General features: G+C 48.8%; 1 protein-coding gene across 1 annotated transcript in view; it reads left to right on the top strand.

The window, feature by feature from the left end:
* The window catches only part of LOC137366248 (NACHT, LRR and PYD domains-containing protein 3-like), a 117,083-nt gene that overhangs the window by 31,226 nt on the left and 59,569 nt on the right, over positions 1-26,288 (top strand). The window contains exon 2 of the mRNA XM_068028205.1: positions 3,701-3,787. Coding sequence (XP_067884306.1) covers positions 3,701-3,787 — 87 coding nt within the window. The remainder of the gene's footprint in view (positions 1-3,700; positions 3,788-26,288) is intronic.

The raw sequence follows: 26,288 nt of genomic DNA, 5'->3' as shown, positions 1-26,288 counted from the left end.
CTGCCATGTGGGACCTTGTCAAAAGCCTTGCTAAAATCCGTGTATACCACATCAACTGCATAACCCCCATCTATCTTCCTTGTTACTTCTTCAAAACATTTGATCAAGTTGGTCAAACAAAATCTTCCCTTAACAAATCCATGCTGACTATCCATGATTCACCTGTGCCTTTCTAAGTGACAGTTTATCCTGTCTCTCAGAATAGATTCCAATAATTTGCCCACTACTGAGGTTAGACTGACTGGCCTGTAATTATTCCGTCTATCCTTCGATCCCTTTTTAAACAGAGGTACAACGTTAGCAATTCTCCAACACCACACCTGTATCCAGTGAGGACTGGAAAATGATGGTCAGACCCTCTGCTATTTCCTCTCTTGCTGCTTTTAACAGTCTAGGATACATTTCATCTGGCTCTGGTGGTTTATCAACTTTCAAGGATGCTACTCCTATTAATACTTCCCCTCTCCCTATGTTTATCACATCCAATGCTTCACACTCTTCCTCCTTAACTATAATATCTGCAACGCCCCCCTGTTTTGTGAAGACAGACGCAAAGTATTCATTAAGAACCATACCAATATCTTCCACTCCTACACATAGGTTACCTTTTTGGTCTTTTATGGGCCCTACTCTCTCCTTAGTTACTCTTAATGTATTGATAAAACATCTTTGGGTTCATCTTGATTCTGCTTGCCAATATTCTTTCATGCCCTCTGTTTGCTTTTCTAATTTCCTTTTTGATTTCACCCCTCCACTTTCTATCCTCCTGCTGGCTTTCTGTAGTATTGAGTTCTCGGTGTTGGACATAAGCTTTCCTTTTCTGCCTTATCTTACCCTGTAGGCTCCTTGCCATCCATAGGGCTCTAGATTTGGCCGCCTCACCCTTTTTCTTTGTAGGAACATGTTTACCCTGAACCCCTTGAATCTCCCCTTTGAATGCCTCCCACTGTTCTGACACTGATTTACCTTCAAGTATCTGATTCGGTCCACTTTCACTAAATCACTCCTCAGTTTAGTCAAATTGGATTTGCCCAATTGAGAACTCTAACTCCTGTTCTATCTATGTCCTTTTCCACAATTCTGTTACAACTGACTGAATTATGATCACTATCACCAAAATGCTCTCTCTCCCACTGCCAATCCTTCCATCTGCCCATCTTCATTTCCTAAAACTAAGTCTCAAACTGCGCCCTCTCTTGTTGGACTTACTACATACTGGGCAAAAAAGTTCTCCTGAAAGAATTCTGCTCCCTCAATTCCTTTCACATTAAAACTATCCCGGTTAATATTGGGGGAGTTAAAATCGCCTACTATTACTGCCCTATTGATCTTGAACTTCTCAGAGATTTGCCTACATATCTGCTCTTCTATCTCCCTCTGACTGGGGGTCTATAGTACACACCTAGCAGTGTCATTGCCCCTTTTTTGTTCTTTCGCTCAATCCATATGGTCTCATTTGATGAACCTTCCAACATATTATCCCTCCTCACAATAGTTTCTTTGACCTAAAATGCCACTCCTCCTCCTTTCTTATCCCCCTCCCTATCGCATCTGAAAAGCCTGTAACTATCAGCTGCCATTCCTGTCCCTCCTTAAGCCATGTTTCTGTAATAGCTATGATATCATACTGCCACATGTCTATTTCTGCCCTCAGCTCATCTGCTTTATTTGCTATACTTCTTGCATTGAAGTAGATCCCCTGAGCACTGCCAAATTTTTTTATTTTCTAACCCTCATTTCCTCTGTCTTCCAGACCCATCCATTAATTTTCCACCTTCCATTTTCATTTCTGATTTTGTCCCAACTGAGTCCACCCTCAGGTCCCCATCCCCCTGCCAAACTAGTTTAAACCCTCCCCAACAGCACTGGCAAAATGTCCCGTAAGGAACTCAGTTCAGGTGCAACCCGTCCAGGTCTCATCTCCCCCCACAGCCGGTCCTATTGTCCCAGAAATCTGAAGCCCTCCCTTCTGCACCATCTTTCCAGCCACGCATTCATCTGTCTTATCCTTCTATTTCTATACTCACTAGCACGTGGCACTGGGAGTAATCTGGGGTTTACTACTTTTGAGGTCCTGCTTGCTAATTTCTTACCAAGCTCCCTAAATTCTGACTGCAGGACCACATCCCTCTTTCTACCTGTGTCGTTGGTTCCGATGTGGGCCATGACTGCTGGCTGTTCACCCTCCCCCTTCAGAATGCTCAGTGACCCTAGCACCAGGGAAGCAACACACCGTCCTGGATTCATGTTTGCGGCCACAGAAACGCTGGTCTGTTCCCCTGACTATTGAATCACCTGTCACTATGGCTCTTCTAGTCTTCCCTGTACCCCCCTGTGCAGCTGAGCCACCCATGGTGCCATGGACTTGATTCTGGCTGCACTCCCCAGGTGAAGCATCACTTTCCTCAGTTTTCAGAACTGAATACCTGTTGGAGAGTGAGATGAACTCAGGGGTTTCCTGCACTACCTGCCTGATTCTTTTTGACTGTCTGGTGGTCACCCATTCCCTCTCTCCCTGCAAACTCTTAGCTGTGGGGTGACCACATCTATAAAAGTGCGATCCACGTAGATCTCATCCTCATGAATACACTGCAGTGTCGCTAGCTGCTGCTCAAGTTCCAAAATCCGGAGCTCAAGCTGCTTCAATTGACGACACTTCCTGCACAAATGTTTCTCCAGGATATGGGAACCGTCCTGGAGCTCCCACATAGCACAGGAGGTGCACTCTTGAGGTTGTAGCAACCCTGCCATACCTTTTATTTATAAGTTGACCCTTTACTATTGCTTAAAAAAAAACCTTACTAATACTATAACAGCTTAGAATTATTAATAAACCTTACGAGAACTGATAAATCCTACTAAAAATCAATGCAATTCACTAGTTAAATAAACCTAACTCAAAAAAAGAAGCAGCTACTCACATGTTCCTTATTATTAAGTTATTTACACACACACACCTGAACAGTACTGTCCCAACCCAACTAGTTCGAGTTATTCCCACAGCAGTTGCTCACCTTGCAGCTTTCCTGCAACGTCACTGCTCACTTTGTTTTCAAACTCTGATGTGCCTGGACTCCTCTCCGCTGCTCTCCCGGAAGGTAAGTTCTCTCGGCCGCAATCCTCAGACTCTATTTATTGGCTCCCCATTCCGTGCTCTTCCCGCAGGCCCGCTGCTCTCCCGGAAGGTAAGTGCTCGAGGCCACGATCCTCAGGCTGTATTTATCGGCTCCCTCCTCGTGCTCTCCTGGAAGGTATGTGCTTTCTATTATTAGGGGATGCTTTTAGTGTGTTCCACTGTGAAGACAGATACAAAGTATTTGTTCAAAGTCTCTGCAATTTCCTTCTTCCCATTACTTATTCCCCAGTCTCAACCTTTATCATGACCAGGTCCATATTTCCCTGCAGAATATTCTCTACCTCACGGATGATAATAAATCTCATCAATGAATGCTCCCAGTGCGGAGTCTCGGCCAATGGGATCCTGTCTGCAAATGGGTTCCAGAGATCAGCAGGTTCACTAGATTTCACTGAGCAGCCTCTGATGTGGAGAGTTGATCATAACACCTGGGAAAGGCTTGGCCTCAGAACTAACAGCTGCTGTACTGATGGAGGGCGAAGGACTGATACCATATTTAACAAGGCAACGGTCTCCTTCTAATATTACCGTTCCACCCTCTTATTAATATTGTATTTATTACAGAACATCAGGATCTGGGAACGCCTGTCACCACCGAAGGTCCAAGCGGAGGAGCAGATCGAACACCTTCAAGAATGAGATTGAGCACAGGTAAGTTCACAAATCTCTTCAAATACAAACTCTGCCCTGACAAATGGTCCTTCGCTCCTTGAAGAATCTTCAGCTCACACAAGCAGAGCACACAGTACAGGGGTTTAATAGGAAGAGGGGCATCACACAGCTGGAGGGAACCCCTGAGCACCAGAACAGAGCAATAGATATCTGGTATAGGGGACTGTAAACTGGGTAGAGACAGTCATTCAGTGAAGAATATGTTTCTGAGCAACAGTGTGACCGCAAAGAGCAGGAAGCCACCCAACGCTGGACAGGATGAGAAACAGGTGAGGCACAGGAATAGGTGAGAGATCATGGTGAGATATTGTGTATTCGGTGGAACAGAAAATATCCTCTGTTGCCCTGAGCAGGCCCCGAATGGGATGTTGAGTTGCTGGTGCCAGAGGGAAGAGGCTGTGGATGAAAGTAACAGTCAGTAAGATCAATGTTCAGATCCACTGTGAAACCCCATACACACCTGGCAGGATCCTGATCCACTGTGAAAACCCCATACACACCTGGCAGGATCCTGATACACTGTGAAAACCCCATACACACCTGGCAGGATCCTGATACATTGTGGAAACCCCATACACACCTGGCAGATCCTGATACACTGTGGAAACCCCATACACACCTGGCAGGATCCTGATACATTGTGGAAACCCCATACACACCTGGCAGATCCTGATACACTGTGAAAACCCCATACACACCTGGCAGATCCTGATACACTGTGAAAACCCCATACACACCTGGCAGGATCCTGATCCACTGTGAAAACCCCATACACACCTGGCAGGATCCTGATCCACTCTGAAACCCCATACACACCTGGCAGGATCCTGATACATTGTGGAAACCCCATACACACCTGGCAGGATCCTGATACATTGTGGAAACCCCATACACACCTGGCAGATCCTGATACACTGTGAAACCCCCATACACACCTGGCAGGATCCTGATCCACTGTGAAACCCCCATACACACCTGGCAGATCCTGATCCACTGTGAAAACCCCATACACACCTGGCAGATCCTGATCCACTGTGAAAACCCCATACACACCTGGCAGGATCCTGATCCACTGTGAAACCCCCATACACACCCGGCAGATCCTGATACACTGTGAAAACCCCATACACACCTGGCAGATCCTGATCCACTGTGAAAACCCCATACACACCTGGCAGATCCTGATACACTGTGAAAACCCCATACACACCTGGCAGGATCCTGATCCACTGTGAAACCCCATACACACCTGGCAGGATCCTGATACACTGTGAAAACCCCATACACACCTGGCAGGATCCTGATCCACTGTGAAAACCCCATACACACCCGGCAGGATCCTGATACACTGTGAAACCCCATACACACCTGGCAGGATCCTGATCCACTGTGAAAACCCCATACACACCTGGCAGGATCCTGATCCACTGTGAAACCCCATACACACCCGGCAGGATCCTGATACACTGTGAAAACCCCATACACACCTGGCAGGATCCTGATACACTGTGAAACCCCATACACACCTGGCAGGATCCTGAGACACTGTGAAAACCCCATACACACCTGGCAGGATCCTGATACACTGTGAAACCCCATACACACCCGGCAGGATCCTGATACACTGTGAAAACCCCAGACATACCCGGCAGGATACTGATCCACTGTGAAACCCCATACACACCTGGCAGGATCCTGATACACTGTGAAAACCCCATACACACCTGGCAGGATCCTGATACACTGTGAAAACCCCATACACACCCGGCAGGATACTGATCCACTGTGAAACCCCATACACACCCGGCAGGATACTGATCCACTGTGAAACCCCCGTACACACCTGGCAGGATCCTGATCCACTATGAAAACCCCATACACACCTGGCAGATCCTGATCCACTGTGAAAACCCCATACACACCTGGCATGATCCTGATACACTGTGAAAACCCCATACACACCTGGCAGGATCCTGATCCACTGTGAAATCCCCATAAACACCTGGCAGGATCCTGATACACTGTGAAAACCCCATACACACCTGGCAGGATCTTGATCCATTGTGAAAACCCCATACACACCCGGCAGGATCCTGATACACTGTGAAAACCCATACACACCTGGCAGGATCCTGATCCACTGTGAAAACCCCATACACACCTGGCAGGATCCTGATACACTGTGAAAACCCCATACACACCCGGCAGGATACTGATCCACTGTGAAACCCCATACACACCTGGCAGGATCCTGATCCACTGTGAAACCCCCATACACACCTGGCAGAATCCTGATACACTGTGAAACCCCATACACACCTGGCAGGATCCTGATACACTGTGAAAGCCCCATACACACCTGGCAGGATCCTGATAAACTGTGAAACCCCATACACACCTGGCAGGTTCCTGATACACTGTGAAAACCCATACACACCTGGCTGGATCCTGATCCACTGTGAAACCCCCATACACACCTGGCAGGATCCTGATCCACTGTGAAAACCCCATAAACACCTGGCAGATCCTGATACACTGTGCAAACCCCATACACACCTGGCAGGATCCTGATCCACTGTGAAACCACCGACACAACTGGCAGATTATGTTACACTGTGAAACCCCCATACAGGCCTGGCCGGATCCTGATACACTGTGGAAACCCCATACACATCTGGCAGGATCCTGATACACTGGGAAACCCCCATACACACCTGGAAGGATCCTGATACACTGTGAAAACCCCATTCACACCTGGCAGGATCCTGATGCACTGTGAAACCCCCATACACATCTGGCAGGATCCTGAGACACTGTGAAAACCTCATACACACCCGGCAGGATCCTGATACACTGTGAAATCCCATACACACCTGGCAGGATCCTGATACATTGTGAAAACCCCACACACACCTGGCAGGATCCTGACACACTGTGAAACCCCATACACACCTGGCAGGATCCTGATACACTGAGAACACCCCGTACACAACCGGCAGGATCCTGATACATTGTGAAAACCCCATATACACCTGGCAGGATCCTGATCCACTGTGAATACCCCATCCACACCTGGCAGATCCTGATCCACTGTGAAAACCCCATACACACCTGGCAGGATCCTGATACACTGTGAAAACCCCTTAAACACCTGGCAGGATCCTGATACACTGTGAAAGCCCCATACACACCTGACAGGATCCTGATCCACTGTGAAATCCCCATAGACACCTGGCAGGATCCTGATCCACTGTGAAACCCCCATACACACTTGGCAGATCCTGATACTCTGTGAAAACCCCAGACACATCTGACAGGTTCCTGATCCACTGTGAAACCCCCATACAAACCTGGCAGATCCTGATACAATGTGAAACCCCCATACACACCTGGCAGATCCTGATACTCTGTGAAAACCCCATACACACCTGGCAGGATCCTGATACTCTGTGAAAACCCCATACACACCTGGCATGATCCTGATCCACTATGAAAACCCCATACACACCTGGCAGATCCTGTTACACTGTGAAACCCCCATACACACCTTGCTGGATCCTGTTACACTGTGAAACACCCATACACACCTGGCAGGATCCTGATACACTGTGAAAACCCGTACACACCTGGCAGGATCCTGATACACTGTGAAAACCCCACAAACACCTGGCAGATCCTGATACACTGTGAAACCCCCTACACAACTGGCAGATCCTGTTATACTGTGAAACCCCCATACAGGCCTGGCCGGTTCCTAATACACTGTGGAAACCCCATACACATCTGGCAGGATCCTGATAAACTGTGAAATCCCCATTCACACCTGGCAGGATCCTGATGCACTGCGAAACCCCGTTCACATTTGGCAGGGTCCTGATACACTGTGAAACCCCCAAACACATCTGGCAGGATCCTGATCCACTGGGAAAACCCCATACACACCTGGAAGGATCCTGATCCGCTGTGAAAACCCTATTCACACCTGGCAGGATCCTGATGCACTGTGAAACCCCGTTCACATTTGGCAGGATCCTGATAAACTGTGAAACCCCATACTCACCTGGCAGGATCCTGATACACTGTGAAAACCCCATACACACCTGGCAGGATCCTGATACACTGTGAAAACCCCATACACACCTGGCAGGATCCTGATTCACTATGAAACCCCCATACACACCTGGCAGGATCCTGATAAACTGTGAAACCCCCATCCACACCTGGCAGGATCCTGATCCACTGTGAAACCCCCATCCACACCTGGCAGGATCCTGATAAACTATGAAACCCCTATACACACCTGGCAGGATCCTGATAAACTGTGAAAATCCCATACACACCTGGCAGGATCCTGATAAACTATGAAACCCCCATACACACCTGGCAGGATCCTGAGAAACTGTGAAAATCCCATACACACCTGGCAGGATCCTGATACACTGTGAAAACCCCATACAAACCTGGCAGGATCCTGATAAACTGTGAAACCGCCATACACACCTGGCAGAACCTGATACACTGTGAAAGCCCCATTCACACCTGGCAGGAACCTGATGCACTGTGAAACCCCGTTCACATTTGGCAGGATCCTGATACACTGTAAAACCCCATACTCACCTGGCAGGATCCTGTTACACTGTGTAAACCCCATACACACCTGGCAGGGTCCTGATACACTGTGAAAACCCCATACACACCTGGCAGGATCCTGATACACTTTGAAAACCCCATACACTCCTGGCAGGACCCTGATTCACTATGAAACCCCAATACACACCTGGCAGGATCCTGATAAACTGTGAAATTCCCATACACATCTGGCAGGATCCTGATACACTGTGAAAACCCCATACACACCTGGCAGGGTCCTGATACACTGTGAAAACCCCAGACACACCTGGCAGGATCCTGATACACTGTGTGAACCCCATACACACCTGGCAGGGTCCTGATACACTGTGAAAACCCCATACACACCTGGCAGGATCCTGATACACTTTGAAAACCCCATACACTCCTGGCAGGATCCTGATAAACTGTGAAACCCCCATCCACACCTGGCAGGATCCTGATAAACTATGAAACCCCCATACACACCTGGCAGGATCCTGATAAACTGTGAAACCCCCATCCACACCTGGCAGGATCCTGATAAACTATGAAACCCCCATACACACCTGGCAGGATGCTTAGAAACTGTGAAAATCCCATACACACCTGGCAGGATCCTGATACACTGTGAAACCCCGTTCACATTTGGCAGGATCCTGATAAACTGTGAAACCCCATACTCACCTGGCAGGATCCTGATACACTGTGAAAACCCCATACACACCTGGCAGGATCCTGATACACTGTGAAAACCCCATACACACCTGGCAGGATCCTGATTCACTATGAAACCCCCATACACACCTGGCAGGATCCTGATAAACTGTGAAACCCCCATCCACACCTGGCAGGATCCTGATCCACTGTGAAACCCCCATCCACACCTGGCAGGATCCTGATAAACTATGAAACCCCCATACACACCTGGCAGGATCCTGATAAACTGTGAAAATCCCATACACACCTGGCAGGATCCTGATAAACTATGAAACCCCCATACACACCTGGCAGGATCCTGAGAAACTGTGAAAATCCCATACACACCTGGCAGGATCCTGATACACTGTGAAAACCCCATACAAACCTGGCAGGATCCTGATAAACTGTGAAACTGCCATACACACCTGGCAGAACCTGATACACTGTGAAAGCTCCATTCACACCTGGCAGGATCCTGATGCACTGTGAAACCCCGTTCACATTTGGCAGGATCCTGATACACTGTAAAACCCCATACTCACCTGGCAGGATCCTGTTACACTGTGTAAACCCCATACACACCTGGCAGGGTCCTGATACACTGTGAAAACCCCATACACACCTGGCAGGATCCTGATACACTTTGAACACCCCATACACTCCTGGCAGGACACTGATTCACTATGAAACCCCAATACACACCTGGCAGGATCCTGATAAACTGTGAAAATCCCATACACACCTGGCAGGATCCTGATACACTGTGAAAACCCCATACACACCTGGCAGGGTCCTGATACACTGTGAAAACCCCAGACACACCTGGCAGGATCCTGATACACTGTGTAAACCCCATACACACCTGGCAGGGTCCTGATACACTGTGAAACCCCCATCCACACCTGGCAGGATCCTGATAAACTATGAAACCCCCATACACACCTGGCAGGATCCTGATAAACTGTGAAACCCCCATCCACACCTGGCAGGATCCTGATAAACTATGAAACCCCCATACACACCTGGCAGGATGCTTAGAAACTGTGAAAATCCCATACAGACCTGGCAGGATCCTGATACACTGTGAAACCCCCTTACACACCTGGCAGGATCCTGATAAACTGTGAAACCCCCATACACAACTGGCAGGATTCTGATAAACTGTGAAACCCCATACACATCTGGCAGGATCTGGATAGACTGTGAAACCCCATTCACACCTGGCAGGATCCTGATAAACTGTGAAACCCCCATACACACCTGGCAGGATTCTGATAAACTGTGAAACCCCCATACACATCTGGCAGGATCTGGATAGACTGTGAAACCCCATTCACACCTGGCAGGATCCTGATAAACTGTGAAACCCCCATACACACCTGGCAGGATCCTGATAAACTGTGAAACCCCCATAGACACCTGACAGGATTCTGATACACTGTGAAAACCCCATTCACACCTGGCATGATCCTGATAAACTATGAAACCCCCATACACACCTGGCAGGATCCTGATAAAATTTGAAACCCCATACTCATCTTTCAGGATCCTGATACACTGTGAAAACCCCAGACACACCTGGCAGGATCCTGATCCACCGTGAAAACCCCATACACACCTGGCAGGATCCTGATAAACTATGAAACTGCCATACACACCTGGCAGATCCTGATACACTGTGAAAACCCCATTCACACCTGGCAGGATCCTGATGCACTGTGAAACCCCGTTCACATTTGGCAGGATCCTGATACACTGTGAAACCCCATACTCACCTGGCAGGATCCTGTTACACTGTGTAAACCCCATACACACCTGGCAGGGTCATGATACACTGTGAAAACCCCATACACATCTGGCAGGATCCTGATACACTGTGAAAACCCCATACACACCTGGCAGGATCCTGATTCACTATGAAACCCCCATACACACCTGGCAGGGTCATGATACACTGTGAAAACCCCATACACATCTGGCAGGATCCTGATACACTGTGAAAACCCCATACACACCTGGCAGGATCCTGATTCACTATGAAACCCCCATACACACCTGGCAGGGTCATGATACACTGTGAAAACCCCATACACACCTGGCAGCATCCTGATACACTGTGAAAACCCCATATACACCTGGAAGGATCCTGATAAACTGTGAAACCCCCAAACACAACTGGCAGGATCCTGATAAACTGTGAAACCCCATACACATCTGGCAGGATCCTGATAGACTGTGACATCCTACTCACACCTGGCAGGATCCTGATAAACTGTGAAAACCCCAAGCACACCTGGCAGGATTCTGATAAACTGTGAAACCCACATACACACCTGGCAGGATCCTGATAAACTGTGAAAATCCCATACACACCTGGCAGGATCCTGATCCACTGTGAAACCCCCATCCACACCTGGCAGGATCCTGATAAACTATGAAACCCCCATGCACACCTGGCAGGATCCTGAGAAACTGTGAAAATCCCATACACACCAGGCAGGATCCTGATAAACTGTGAAACCCCCAAACACAACTGGCAGGATCCTGATAAACTGTGAAACCACATACACATCTGGCAGGATCCTGATAGACTGTGACATCCTACTCACACCTGGCAGGATCCTGATAAACTGTGAAACCCCCAAGCACACCTGGCAGGATTCTGATAAACTGTGAAACCCACATAGACACCTGGCAGGATCCTGATAAACTGTGAAAATCCCATACACACCTGGCAGGATCCTGATCCACTGTGAAACCCCCATCCACACCTGGCAGGATCCTGATAAACTATGAAACCCCCATGCACACCTGGCAGGATCCTGAGAAACTGTGAAAATCCCATACACTCCTGGCAGGATCCTGATACACTGTGAAAACCCCATACACACCTGGCAGGATCCTGATAAACTGTGAAACCCCCATACACAACTGGCAGGATTCTGATAAACTGTGAAATCCCATACACATCTGGCAGGATCTGGATAGACTGTGAAACCCCATTCACACCTGGCAGGATCGTGATAAACTGTGAAACCCCCATACACACCTGGCAGGATTCTGATACACTGTGAAACCCCCATACACACCAGGCAGGATCCTGATGAACTGTGAAACTCCCATAGACACCTGACAGGATCCTGATACACTGTGAAAACCCCATACACACCTGGCATGATCCTGATAAACTATGAAACCCCCATACACACCTGGCAGGATCCTGATAAACTTTGAAACCCCATACTCATCTGGCAGTATATTGATACACTGTGAAAACCCCATACACACCTGGCAGGATCCTGATCCACCGTGAAAACCCCATACACACCTGGCAGGATCCTGATAAACTATGAAACCGCCATACACACCTGGCAGATCCTGATACACTGTGAAAACCCCATTCACACCTGACAGGATCCTGATCCACTGTGAAAACCCCTTCCACACCTGGCAGGATCCTGATAATCTATGAAACCCCCATAAACACCTGGCAGGATCCTGATAAACTGTGAAACCCCCATACACACCAGGCAGGATCCTGATAAACTATGAAACCGCCATACACACCTGGCAGGATCCTGATACACTGTGAAAACCCCATACACACCTGGCAGGATCCTGATAAACTATGAAACCCACATACACACCTGGCAGGATCCTGATAAACTGTGAAACCCCCATACACACCTGGCAGGATCCTGATAAACTGTGAAAATCCCATACACACCTGGCAGATTCCTGATATACTGTGAAAACCCCATACACACCTGGCAGTATCCTGATAAACTGTGAAACCCCCATACACATCTGGCAGGATCCTGACATACAGTGAAAACCCCATACACACCTGGCAGGATCCTGATAAACTGTGAAACCGCCATACACACCTGGCAGGATCCTGATAAACTATGAAACACCCATACACACCTGGCAGGATCCTGATACACTGTGAAAACCCCATACACACCTGGCAGGATCCTGATAAACTGTGAAACCCCCATACACACCTGGCAGGATCCTGATAAACTGTGAAACCCCATACACATCTGGCGGGATCCTGATAGACTGTGAAACCCCATTGACACCAGGCAGGATCCTGATACACTGTGAAACCCCCATACACACCTGGCAGGATCCTGATACACTGTGAAACCCCCATACACACCTGGCAGGATACTGATTAACTGTGAAACCCCATACACATCTGGCAGGATCCTGATACACTGTGAAAACCCCCAAAACACCTGGCAGTGTCCTGATCCACTGTGAAACCCCCATACACACCTGGCAGGATCCTGATAAACTATGAAACCCCCATACACACCTGGCAGGATGCTGATAAACTGTGAAACCCCCATCCAAACCAGGCAGGATCCTGATACACTGTGAAAACCCCATACACACCTGGCAGGATCCTGATGCACTGTTAAAACCCCATACACTCCTGGCAGGATCCTGATGCACTGTGAAAACCCCATACACACCTGGCAGGATCCTGATACACTGTGATAACCCCATACACACCTGGCAGGATCCTGATCCACTGTGAAAACCCCATACACACCTGGCAGGATCCTGATGCACTGTGAAACCCCCATACACACCTGGCAGGATCCTGATAAACTATGAAACCCCCATACACACCTGGCAGGATGCTGATAAACTGTGAAACCCCCATCCAAACCAGGCAGGGTCCTGATACACTGTGAAAACCCCATAGACACCTGGCAGGATCCTGATGCACTGTGAAAACCCCATACACACCTGGCAGGATCCTGATGCACTGTTAAAACCCCATACACTCCTGGCAGGATACTGATAAACTGTGAACCCCCATACACACCTGGCAGGATCCTGATGCACTGTGAAAACCCCATACACACCTGGCAGGATCCTGATACACTGTGATAACCCCATACACACCTGGCAGGATCCTGATGCACTCTGAAAACCCCATACACACTTGGCAGGATCCTGATCCACTGTGAAAACCCCATACACACCTGGCAGGATCCTGATAATCTATGAAACCCCCATACACACCTGGCAGGATCCTGATAAACTGTGAATCCCCCATACATACCAGGCAGGATCCTGATACACTGTGAAAACCCCATAGACACCTGACAGGATCCTGATACACTGTGAAAACCCCCATACATACCTGGCAGGATCCTGATACACAGTGAAACCCCATTCACATCTGGCGGGATCCTGATACACTGTGAAACCCCATACACACCTAGCAGGATACTGATGCACTGTGAAAACCCCATACACACCTGGCAGGGTCCTGATACACTGTGAAAACCCCATTCACACCTGGCAGGATCCTGATACACTGTGAAAACCCCATACACACCTGGCAGGATCCAGATACACTGTGAAACCCCCATACACATCTGGCAGGATCCTGATTCACTGTGAAACCCCCATACACACCTGGCAGGATCCTTATAAACTATGAAACCCCCATACACACCTGGCAGGATCCTGATCCACTGTGAAACTCCCATCCACACCTCGCAGGATCCTGATAAACTATGAAACCCCCATACACACCTGGCAGGATCCTGATAAACTGTGATAATCCCATACACACCTGGCAGGATCGTGATACACTGTGAAAACCCCATACACACCTGGCAGGATCCTGATAAACTGTGAAACCCCCATACACACCTGGCAGGATCCTGATAAACTGTGAAAAACCCATACACACCTGGCAGGATCCTGATAAACTATGAAACCCCCATACACACCTGGCAGGATCCTGATAAACTGTGAAACCCCATACACATCTGGCAGGATCCTGATACACTGTGAAAACCCCATGCACACCTGGCAGGATCCTGATCCACTGTGAAACCCCCATAAACACCAGGCAAGATCCTGATAAACTATGAAACCCCCATACACACCTGGCAGGATCCTGATAAACTGTGCAACCCCCATAGACACCTGACAGGATCCTGATACACTGTGAAAACCCCATTCACACCTGGCAGGATCCTGATCCACTGTGAAACCCCCATACACACCTGGAAGGATCCTGATACACTGTGAAACCCCATACACACTTGGCAGGATCCTGATATATTTTGAAAACCCCATACACACCTGGCAGGATCCTGATAAACTGTGCAGCCCCCATAGACACCTGACAGGATCCTGATACACTGTGAAAACCGCATACACACCTGGCAGGATCCTGATAATCTGTGAAAACCCCATACACAACTGGCAGGATCCTGATAATCTATGAAACCCCCATCCACACCTGGCAGGATCCTGATAAACTGTGCAACCCCCATAGACACCTGACAGGATCCTGATACACTGTGAAAACCCCATTCACACCTGGCAGGATCCTGATCCACTGTGAAACCCCCATACACACCTGGAAGGATCCTGATACACTGTGAAACCCCAAACACACCTGGCAGGATCCTGATATATTTTGAAAACCCCATACACACCTGGCAGGATCCTGATACACTGTGAAAACACCATACACACCTGGCAGGATCCTGATGCACTGTGAAAACCGCATACACACCTGGCAGGATCCTGATAATCTGTGAAAACCCCATACACAACTGGCAGGATCCTGATAATCTATGAAACCCCCATCCACACCTGGCAGGATCCTGATAAACTGTGAAACCCCCAAACACACCAGGCAGTATCCTGATACACTGTGAAAATCCCATACACACCTGGCAGGATACTGATGCACTGTGAAAACCCCATACACACCTGGCAGGATCCTGATATATTGTGAAAACCCCATACACACCTGGCCGGGTCCTGATGCACTGTGAAAACCCCATACACACCTGGCAGGATCCTGATCCGCTGTGAAAACCCCTTCCACACCTGGCAGGATCCTGATAATCTATGAAACCCCCATAAACACCTGGCAGGATCCTGATAAACTGTGAAAACCCCATACACACCAGGCAGGATCCTGATACACTGTAAAACCGCCATAGACACCTGACAGGATCCTGATACACAGTGAAAACCCCATACATACCTGGCAGGATCCTGATACACTGTGAAACCCCATACACACCTGGCAGGTTCCTGATCCACTGTGTAAACCCCACACACACCTAGCAGGATCCTGATGCACTGTGCAACCCCCATCCACACCTGGCAGGATCCTGATAAACTGTGAAACCGCCATACACACCTGGCAGGATCCTGATAAACTGTGAAACCCCATACACATCTGGCGGGATCCTGATAGACTGTGAAACCCCATTCACACCTGGCAGGATCCTGATAAACTGTGAAACCCTATACAAATCTGGCAGGAGCCTGATACACTGTGAAAACCCCAAACACACCTGGCAGGATCCTGATCCACTGTGAAAACCCCATACACACCTGGCAGGATCCTGATTAACTATGAATCCCCCAGACACACCTGGCAGGATCCTGATACACTGTGAAAACCCCATACACACCTGGCAGGATCCTGATAATCCGTGATACCCCCATACACACCTGGCAGGATCCTGATACACTGTGAAAACCCCATACACAACTGGCAGGATCCTGATGCACTGTTCAAACCCCATACACACCTGGCAGGATCCTGATAAACTGTGAAACCCCCATCCAAACCAGGCAGGATCCTGATACACTGTGAAAACCCCATACACACCTGGCAGGATCCTGATGCACTGTGAAAACCCCATACACGCCTGGCAGGATCCTGATGCACTGTGAAAACCCCATACACACCTGGCAGGATCCTGATACACTGTGATAACCCCATATAAACCTGGCAGGATCCTGATGCACTCTGAAAACCCCATACACACTTGGCAGGATCCTGATCCACTGTGAAAACCCCATACACATCTGGCAGGATCCTGATAATCTATGAAACCGCCATAGACACCTGACAGCATCCTGATACACAGTGAAAACCCCATACATACCTGGCAGGATCCTGATACACAGTGAAACCCCATTCACAACTGGCGGGATCCTGATATACTGTGAAACCCCATACACACCTGGCAGGATCCTGATACACTGTGAAAACCCCATACACACCTGTCAGGATCCTGATACACTGTGAAACCCCCATACACATCTGGCAGGATCCTGATTCACTATGAAACCCCCAAACACACCTGGCCGGATCCTGATAAACTATGAAACCCCCATGCACACCTGGCAGGATCCTGATAAACTGTGAAAATCCTATACACACCTGGCAGGATCGTGATACACTGTGAAAAGCCCATATACACCTGGCAGGATCCTGATAAACTGTGAAACCCCCATACACACCTGGCAGGATCCTGATAAACTGTGAAACACCCATACACACCTGGCAGGATCCTGATCCACTGTGAAATCCCCATACACATCTGGCAGGATCCTGATACACTGTGAAAACCCCATACACAACTGGCAGGATCCTGATGCACTGTTAAAACCCCATACACACCTGGCAGGATCCTGATAAACTGTGAAACCCCCATACACACCTGGCAGGATCCTGATGCACTGTGAAAACCCATACACACCTGGCAGGATCCTGATACACTGTGATAACCCCATATAAACCTGGCAGGATCCTGATGCACTCTGAAAACCCCATACACACTTGGCAGGATCCTGATCCACTGTGAAAACCCCATACACATCTGGCAGGATCCTGATAATCTATGAAACCCCCATACACACCTGGCAGGATCCTGATACACAGTGAATCCCCCATACACATCTGGCGGGATCCTGATACACTTTGAAACCCCATACACACCTGGCAGGATACTGATGCACTGTGAAAACCCAATACACACCTGCCAGGGTCCTGATACACTGTGAAAACCCCATTCACACCTGGCAGGATCCTGATACACTGTGAAACCCCCATACACATCTGGCAGGATCCTGATTCACTATGAAACTCCCATACACACCTGGCAGGATCCTGATAAACTATGAAACCCCCATACACACCTGGCTGGATCCTGATCCACTGTGAAAATCCCATACACACCTGGCAGGATCGTGATACACTGTGAAAACCCCATACACACCTGGCAGGATCCTGATAAACTATGAAACCCCCATACACACCTGGCAGGAACCTGATGCACTGTGAAAACCCCATACACACCTGGCAGGATCCTGATCCACTGTGAAAACCCCTTCCACACCTGGCAGGATCCTGATAATCTATGAAACCCCCATAAACACCTGGCAGGATCCTGATAAACTGTGAAACCCCCATACACACCAGGCAGGATCCTGATACACTGTAAAACCGCCATAGACACCTGACAGGATCCTGATACACAGTGAAAACCCCATACATACCTGGCAGGATCCTGATAAACTGTGAAACCCCCATACACACCAGGCAGGATCCTGATACACTGTAAAACCGCCATAGACACCTGACAGGATCCTGATACACAGTGAAACCCCCGTACACACCTGGCAGTGTCCTGATACACTGTGAAAAACCTATTCACACCTGGCAGGATCCTGATACACTGTGAAAACCCCATACACACCTGTCAGGATCCTGATACACTGTGAAACCCCCATACACATCTGGCAGGATCCTGATACACTGTGAAACCCCCATACACATCTGGCAGGATCCTGATTCACTATGAAACCCCCATACACACCTGGCAGGATCCTGATAAACTATGAAACCCCCATACACACCTGGCAGGATCCTGATAAACTGTGAAAAGCCCATATACACCTGGCAGGATCCTGATAAACTGTGAAAACCCCATACACAACTGGCAGGATCCTGATAAACTGTGAAACCCCCATACACACCTGGCAGGATCCTGATTCACTATGAAACCCCCATACACACCTGGCAGGATCCTGATATACTGTGAAAATCCCATACACACCTGGCAGGATCGTGATACACCGTGAAAAGCCCATATACACCTGGCAGGATCCTGATAAACTGTGAAACCCACATACACACCAGGCAGGATCCTGATAAACTGTGAAACACCCATACACACCTGGCAGGATCCTGATAAACTGTGAAACCCACATACACACCTGGCAGGATCCTGATAAACTATGAAACCCCCATACACACCTGGCAGGATCCTGATAAATTGTGAAAATCCTGTACACACCTGGCATGATCCTGTTACACTGTGAAAACCCCATACACACCTGGCAGGATCATGATAAACTGTGAAACCCCCATACACACCTGGCAGGATCCTGATAAACTGTGAAACCCCATACACATCTGGCGGGATCCTGATAGACTGTGAAACCCCATTCACACCTGGCAGGATCCTGATAAACTGTGAAACCCCCATGGACACCTGACAGGATCCTGATAGACTGTAAAAAATCCATACACATCTGGCAGGATCCTGATAAACTGTGAAACCCCATACACACCTGGCAGGATCCTGATAAACTGTGAAACCCACATACACACCTGGCAGGATCCTGATAAACTATGAAACCCCCATACACACCTGGCAGGATCCTGATAAACTGTGAAACCCACATACACACCTGGCAGGATCCTGATAAACTATGAAACCCCCATACACACCTGGCAGGATCCTGATAAATTGTGAAAATCCTGTACACACCTGGCATGATCCTGTTACACTGTGAAAACCCCATACACGCCTGGCAGGATCCTGATAAACTGTAAAACCCCCATACACACCTGGCAGGATCCTGATAAACTGTGATACCCCATACACATCTGGCGGGATCCTGAGAGACTGTGAAACCCCATTCACACCTGGCAGGATCCTGATAAACTGTGAAACCCCCATGGACACCTGACAGGATCCTGATAGACTGTAAAAAATCCATACACATCTGGCAGGATCCTGATAAACTGTGAAACCCCATACAAATCTGGCAGGATCCTGATACACTGTGAAAACCCCAAACACACCTGGCAGGATCCTGATCCACTGTGAAACCCCCATACACACCTGGCAGGATCCTGATCCACTGTGAAAACCCCATACACACCTGGCAGGACCCTGATAATCTACGAAACCCCCATACACACCTAGCAGGATCCTGATGCATTGTGAAAACCCCAGACACACCTGGCAGGATCCTGATGCACTGCGAAAACCCCAGAAACACCTGGCAGGATCCTGATCCACTGTGAAAACCCCATTCACACCTGGCAGGATCCTGATCCACTATGAAAACCCCATACACACCTGGCAGGATCCTGATAAACTGTGAAAATCCCATACACACCTGGCAGGATCCTGATCCACTGTGAAACGCCCATACACACCTGGCAGGATGCTGATAAACTGTGAAAATCCCATGGACACCTGGCAGGATCCTGATAAACTGTGAAAATCCCATACACACCTGGCAGGATCCCTGATACACTGTGAAACCCCCATACACACCGAGCAGGATCCTGATGCACTGTGAAAACCCCAGATACTCCTGGCAGGAACCTGATGCACTGTGAAAGCTCCATACACACCTGGCAGGATCCTGATCCACTGTGAAAACCCCATACACACCTGGCAGGATCCTGATAATCTATGAAACCCCCTTACACACCTGGCAGGATCCTGATAAACTGTGAAAACCCCATACACACCTGGCAGGATCCTGATACACTGTGAAAAACCCATACACACCTGGCAGGATCCTGATCCACTGTGAAAACCCCATACACACCTGGCAGGATCCTGATGCACTGTGAAAAACCCATACACACCTGGCAGGATCCTGATCCACTGTGAAAACCCCATACACACCTGGCAGGATCCTGATAATCTATGAAACCCCCATACACACCTGGCAGGATCCTGATACACTGTGAAAACCCCATACACAACTGGCAGGATCCTGATGCACTGTTAAAACCCCATACACACCTGGCAGGATCCTGATAAACTGTGAAACCCTCATACAAACCAGGCAGGATCCTGATACACTGTGAAAACCCCACACACACCTGGCAGGATCCTGATGCACTGTGAAAACCCCATACACACCTGGCAGGATCCTGATACACTGTGATAACCCCATATAAACCTGGCAGCATCCTGATGCACTCTGAAAACCCCATACACACTTGGCAGGATCCTGATCGACTGTGAAAACCCCATACACATCTGGCAGGATCCTGATAATCTATGAAACCCCCTTACACACCTGGCAGGATCCTGATAAACTGTGAATCCCCCATACACACCTGGCAGGATCCTGATACACAGTGAAACCCCATTCACATCTGGCGGGATCCTGATACACTTTGAAACCCCATACACACCTGGCAGGTTCCTGATACACTGTGTAAACCCCATACACACCTAGCAGGATACTGATGCACTGTGAAAACCCAATACACACCTGCCAGGGTCCTGATACATTGTGAAAACCCCATACACACCTGGCAGGATCCTGATACACTGTGAAACCCCCATACACATCTGGCAGGATCCTGATTCACTATGAAACTCCCATACACACCTGGCAGGATCCTGATAAACTATGAAACCCCCATACACACCTGGCTGGATCCTGATCCACTGTGAAAATCCCATACACACCTGGCAGGATCGTGATACACTGTGAAAACCCCATACACACCTGGCAGGATCCTGATAAACTATGAAACCCCCATACACACCTGGCAGGAACCTGATAAACTGTGAAACCCCATACACATCTGGCAGGATCCTGATACACTGTGAAAACCCCATACACACCTGGCAGGAACCTGATCCACTGTGAAACCCCCATAAATACCTGGCAGGATCCTGATAAACTATGAAACCCCCATACACACCTGGCAGGATCCTGATAAACTGTGCAACCCCCATAGACACCTGACAGGATCCTGATGCACTGTGAAAACCCCACACATACCCGGCAGGTTCTTGATACACAGTCGAACCCCATTCACACCTGGCAGGATCCTGATCCACTGTGAAAACCCCATACACACCTGGAAGGATCCTGATACACTGTGAAACCCCATACACACTTGGCAGGATCCTGATACACTGTGAAACCCCAAACACACCTGGCAGGGTCCTGATACACTGTGAAAACCCCATACACACCTGGCAGGATCCTGATGCAATGTGAAAACCCCATACACACCTGGCAGGAACCTGATCCACTGTGAAAACCCCATACACACCTGGCAGGATCCTGATGCAAGGTGAAAACCCCATACACACCTGGCAGGATCCTGATCCACTGTGAAAACCCCATAAACACCTGGCAGGATCCTGATAATCTATGAAACCCCCATACACACCTGGCGGGATCCTGATAAACTGTGAAACCCGCAAACACACCAGGCAGTATCCTGATAGACTGTGAAAACCCCATACACACCTGGCAGGATACTGATAATCTATGAAACCCCCATAAACACCTGGCAGGATCCTGATAAACTGTGAAACCCCCATACACACCAGGCAGGATCCTGATACACTGTAAAACCCCCAAAGACACCTGACAGGATACTGATACACAGTGAAAACCCCATACATACCTGGCAGGATCCTGAAACACAGTGAAACCCCATTCACAACTGGCGGGATCCTGATACACTGTGAAACCCCATACACACCTGGCAGGTTCCTGATCCACTGTGTAAACCCCATACACACCTAGCAGGATCCTGATGCACTGTGAAAACCCCATACACACCTGGCAGTGTCCTGATACACTGTGAAAATCCCATTCACACCTGGCAGTATCCTGATACACTGTGAAACCCCCATACACATCTGGCAGGATCCTGATTCACTATGAAACCCCCATACACACCTGGCAGGATCCTGAGAAACTATGAAACCCCCATACACACCTGGCAGGATCCTGATCCACTGTGAAACCCCCATCCACACCTCGCAGGATCCTGATAAACTATGAAACCCCCATACATACCTGGCAGGATCCTGATACACAGTGAAACCCCAAACACACCTGGAAGGATCCTGATACACTGTGAAACCCCAAACACACCTGGCAGGATCCTGATCCACTGTGAAAACCCCATACACACCTGGCTGGATCCTGATAATCTATGAAAACCCCATGCACACCTGGCAGGATCCTGATCAACTGTGAAAACCCCCATACACACCTGGCATGATCCTGATGCACTGTGAAAACCCCATACACTCCTGGCAGGATCCTGATGCACTGTGAAAACCCCATACACACCAGGCAGGATCCTGATCCACTGTGAAAACCCCATACACACCTGGCAGGACCCTGATAATCTACGAAACCCCCATACACACCTAGCAGGATCCTGATGCATTGTGAAAACCCCAGACACACCTGGCAGGATCCTGATGCACTGTGAAAACCCCAGAAACACCTGGCAGGATCCTGATCCACTGTGAAAACCCCATTCACACCTGGCAGGATCCTGATCCACTATGAAAACCCCATACACACCTGGCAGGATCCTGATACACTGTGAAAGACCCATACACACCTTGCAGGATCCTGATAAACTATGAAACCCCCATACACACCTGGCAGGATCCTGATAAACTGTGAAAATCCCATACACACCTGGCAGGATCCTGATCCACTGTGAAACCCCCATCTACACCTGGCAGGATCCTGATAAACTATGAAACCCCCATACACACCTGGCAGGATGCTGATAAACTGTGAAAATCCCATACACACCTGGCAGGATCGTGATACACTGTGAAAACACCATACACAACTGGCAGGAACTGGATAAACTGTGAAACCCCCAAACACACCTGGCAGGATCCTGATATACTGTGAAAACCCCATACACACCGGGCAGGATCCTGATAAACTGTGAAAACCCCATACACACCGGGCAGGATCCTGATAAACTATGAAACCCACATACACACCTGGCAGGATGCTGATAAATTGTGAAAATCCCATACACACCTGGCAGGATCCTGATACACTGTGAAAACCCCATACACAACTGGCAGGATCCTGATAAACTGTGAAAACCCCATACACACCAGGCAGGATCCTGATAAACTGTGAAACCCCCATAGACACCTGACAGGATCCTGATAGACTGTGAAAACCCCATACATAACTGGCAGATTCCTGATACACAGTAAAGCCCCATTCACATCAGGCGGGATCCTGATCCACTGTGAAACCCCATACACACCTGGCAGGATCCTGATACACTGTGAAACCCCCATACACACCTGGAAGGATCCTGATACACTGTGAAACGCCATACACACCTGGCAGGATCCTGATAAACTGTGAAAACCCCATACACACCTAGCAGGATCCTGATGCACTGTGAAAACCCCAGATACTCCTGGCAGGAACCTGATGCACTGTGAAAGCTCCATACACACCTGGCAGGATCCTGATCCACTGTGAAAACCCCATACACACCTGGCAGGATCCTGATAATCTATGAAACCCCCTTACACACCTGGCAGGATCCTGATAAACTGTGAAAACCCCATAGGCAACAGGCAGGATCCTGATACACTGTGAAAACCCCATACACACCTGACAGGATCCTGATGCACTGTGAAAAACCCATACACACCTGGCAGGATCCTGATCCACTGTGAAAACCCCAGACTCACCTGGCAGGATCCTGATGCACTGTGAAAACCCCAGAAACACCTGGCAGGATCCTGATCCACTGTGAAAACCCCATTCACACCTGGCAGGATCCTGATACACTGTGAAAGACCCATACACACCTGGCAGGATCCTGATAAACTATGAAACCCCCATACACACCTGGCAGGATCCTGATAAACTGTGAAAATCCCATACACACCTGGCAGGATCCTGATCCACTGTGAAACCCCCATCCACACCTGGCAGGATCCTGATAAACTATGAAACCCCCATACACACCTGGCAGGATGCTGATAAACTGTGAAAATGCCATACACGCCTGGCAGGATCGTGATACACTGTGAAAACACCATACACAACTGGCAGGAACTGGATAAACTGTGAAACCCCCAAACACACCTGGCAGGATCCTGATATACTGTGAAAACCCCATACACACCGGGCAGGATCCTGATAAACTGTGAAAACCCCATACACACCGGGCAGGATCCTGATAAACTGTGAAAACCCCATGCACACCGGGCAGGATCCTGATAAACTATGAAACCCCCATACACACCTGGCAGGATGCTGATAAATTGTGAAAATCCCAGACACACCTGGCAGGATCCTGATACACTGTGAAAACCCCATACACAACTGGCAGGATCCTGATAAACTGTGAAACCCCCATACACACCAGGCAGGATCCTGATAAACTGTGAAACCCCCATAGACACCTGACAGGATCCTGATAGACTGTGAAACCCCATACATAACTGGCAGATTCCTGATACACAGTAAAGCCCCATTCACATCAGGCGGGATCCTGATCCACTGTGAAACCCCATACACACCTGGCAGGATCCTGATACACTGTGAAACCCCCATACACACCTGGAAGGATCCTGATACACTGTGAAACGCCATACACACCTGGCAGGATCCTGATAAACTGTGAAAACCCCATACACACCTAGCAGGATCCTGATGCACTGTGAAAACCCCAGATACTCCTGGCAGGAACCTGATGCACTGTGAAAGCTCCATACACACCTGGCAGGATCCTGATCCACTGTGAAAACCCCATACACACCTGGCAGGATCCTGATAATCTATGAAACCCCCTTACACACCTGGCAGGATCCTGATAAACTGTGAAAACCCCATAGGCAACAGGCAGGATCCTGATACACTGTGAAAACCCCATACACACCTGACAGGATCCTGATGCACTGTGAAAAACCCATACACACCTGGCAGGATCCTGATCCACTGTGAAAACCCCAGACTCACCTGGCAGGATCCTGATGCACTGTGAAAACCCCAGAAACACCTGGCAGGATCCTGATCCACTGTGAAAACCCCATTCACACCTGGCAGGATCCTGATACACTGTGAAAGACCCATACACACCTGGCAGGATCCTGATAAACTATGAAACCCCCATACACACCTGGCAGGATCCTGATAAACTGTGAAAATCCCATACACACCTGGCAGGATCCTGATCCACTGTGAAACCCCCATCCACACCTGGCAGGATCCTGATAAACTATGAAACCCCCATACACAC

This window comes from Heterodontus francisci, unplaced genomic scaffold (assembly GCF_036365525.1).
Source record: "Heterodontus francisci isolate sHetFra1 unplaced genomic scaffold, sHetFra1.hap1 HAP1_SCAFFOLD_586, whole genome shotgun sequence".
Classification (NCBI taxonomy): Eukaryota; Metazoa; Chordata; class Chondrichthyes; order Heterodontiformes; family Heterodontidae; genus Heterodontus; species Heterodontus francisci.
The sequence above is the reverse complement of the archived record's forward strand: the minus strand, read 5'-3'. Positions and strand labels throughout refer to the sequence as shown.